Source organism: Nerophis lumbriciformis, linkage group LG37 (genome assembly GCF_033978685.3).
Source record: "Nerophis lumbriciformis linkage group LG37, RoL_Nlum_v2.1, whole genome shotgun sequence".
NCBI lineage: Eukaryota > Metazoa > Chordata > Actinopteri > Syngnathiformes > Syngnathidae > Nerophis > Nerophis lumbriciformis.
Window position 1 is genome coordinate 595,745 of NC_084584.2, and position 1,756 is coordinate 597,500.

At 35.8% G+C, this 1,756-nt stretch overlaps 1 protein-coding gene across 1 annotated transcript in view; it reads right to left on the bottom strand.

The window, feature by feature from the left end:
• Positions 1–719: 719 nt before the first annotated feature.
• The window catches only part of LOC133577231 (protein disulfide-isomerase A3-like), a 32,123-nt gene continuing 31,086 nt past the window's right edge, over positions 720–1,756 (bottom strand). The window contains exons 12-13 of the mRNA XM_061930876.2: positions 1,354–1,411; positions 720–1,265 (exon numbers count right to left, since the gene is read on the bottom strand). Coding sequence (XP_061786860.2) covers positions 1,188–1,265; positions 1,354–1,411 — 136 coding nt within the window. The 3' untranslated portion in view covers positions 720–1,187. The remainder of the gene's footprint in view (positions 1,266–1,353; positions 1,412–1,756) is intronic.

The following is a 1,756-nucleotide window of genomic DNA, read 5'->3' on the forward strand; positions in this document are numbered from 1 at the left end:
ACAATGCATTTTAATATGCATATACATATATGGTACTATAATGCTGTGTTACTTAGTAACCTCTTGTATCTATGTAAAAAACAACAACTTTACAATTTATAATTTTATACAAATATTCTTATTTTGCTGTGGTGTTACAGAAGCAGTTTTTGTCATTTATGTCAGGAGAGGATCAACATGATCAACATCTACAATTCCATTCACACACGCACACACACACACACACACACACACACACACACACACACACACACACGTTAGTGTCACAAGTGTGTGTGTGTGTGTGTGTGTGTGGTGTAACCCACTTGAGTGGTTGTGGTCTTGTTGAGCAACTTAGTTTTCTTCTTCTTTTTGTTGTTGTTGATCTGATGTCTGTCAACCCAACCTCTCAACTCTGCTGCCAGCCTGAAACATACACCACCTTTAACACACACCACCTTCAACCACCACCACCTTCAACATACACCACCTTCAACACACACCCATACTTGCCAACCTTGAGACCTCCGATTTCGGGAGGTGGAGGGTGGGGGGTGGGGGCGTGGTTAAGATATATATATATATATATATAAGAAATACTTGACTTTCAGTGAATTCTAGCTATATATATATATATATATATATACACATATATATTTTATTATATATATATATATATATATATATATATATATATATATATATATATATATATATACATACATAAATAAAAGAAATACTTGAATTTCAGTGTTCATTTATTTACACATATAGACACACATAACACTCATCTACTCATTGTTGAGTTAAGGGTTGAATTGTCCATCCTTGTTCTATTCTCTGTCACTATTTCAGAACACACACATTATACACAGTTAATTTTTCCCCATCGTTATTCTGGTACAAAAAGCAACAACACTTCAGCACTCAAAGAATGATTTGATTGCAAAGTGATTTCCTTGAAGAAATAAATAAATAAATAAATAAATAAATAAATAATCAATAAATCAATCAAAGTAGGTGTACTGTCACATCACACCCTGACTTATTTGGACTTTTTTGCTGTTTTCCTGTGTGTACTGTTTTACTTCTTGTCTTGCGCTCCTATTTTAATGGCGTTTTTTTCTTTTTTTTGGTATTTTCCTGTAGCAGTTTCATGTCTTCCTTTGATATAAATCGATCCCGTCATGTGACACAGGTAATGACTGTCACAACTCCTGTTTGGATGCGCCGTTATTGCCTTCCTGCTGCAGGAAGTGGAGGAAGTCTCGCAGTTCTCGGCCCCCCTAAGGTACGACATGGTTGATAAAAGGTGTCACAAACACTTCCTGGGGGCTGACAGGAAATCAACAAAATAAAAGCCTTTACTGTCACCTCATATCGAACAGGCGCGTCCTTCCTGCCGGCGGGGGCCAGGTAGATTGTTGGGTAGCTGAGGAAGAGGCATCAATTGTTATGTAAGTATACGTAGAAATTCACTATATATATATATATATATATATATATACAGAGGTGGGTAGTAACGCGCTACATTTACTCCGTTACATCTACTTGAGTAACTTTTGGGATAAATTGTACTTCTAAGAGTAGTTTTAATGCAACATACTTTTACTTTTACTTGAGTATATTTATATAGAAGAAACGCTACTTTTACTCCGCTACTTTTATCTACATTCAGCTCGCTACTCGCTACTAATTTTTATCGATCTGTTAATGTACGCTTTGTTTGTTTTGGTCTGTCAGACAGACCTTCAAAGTGCCTGCGTTTCAACAAATA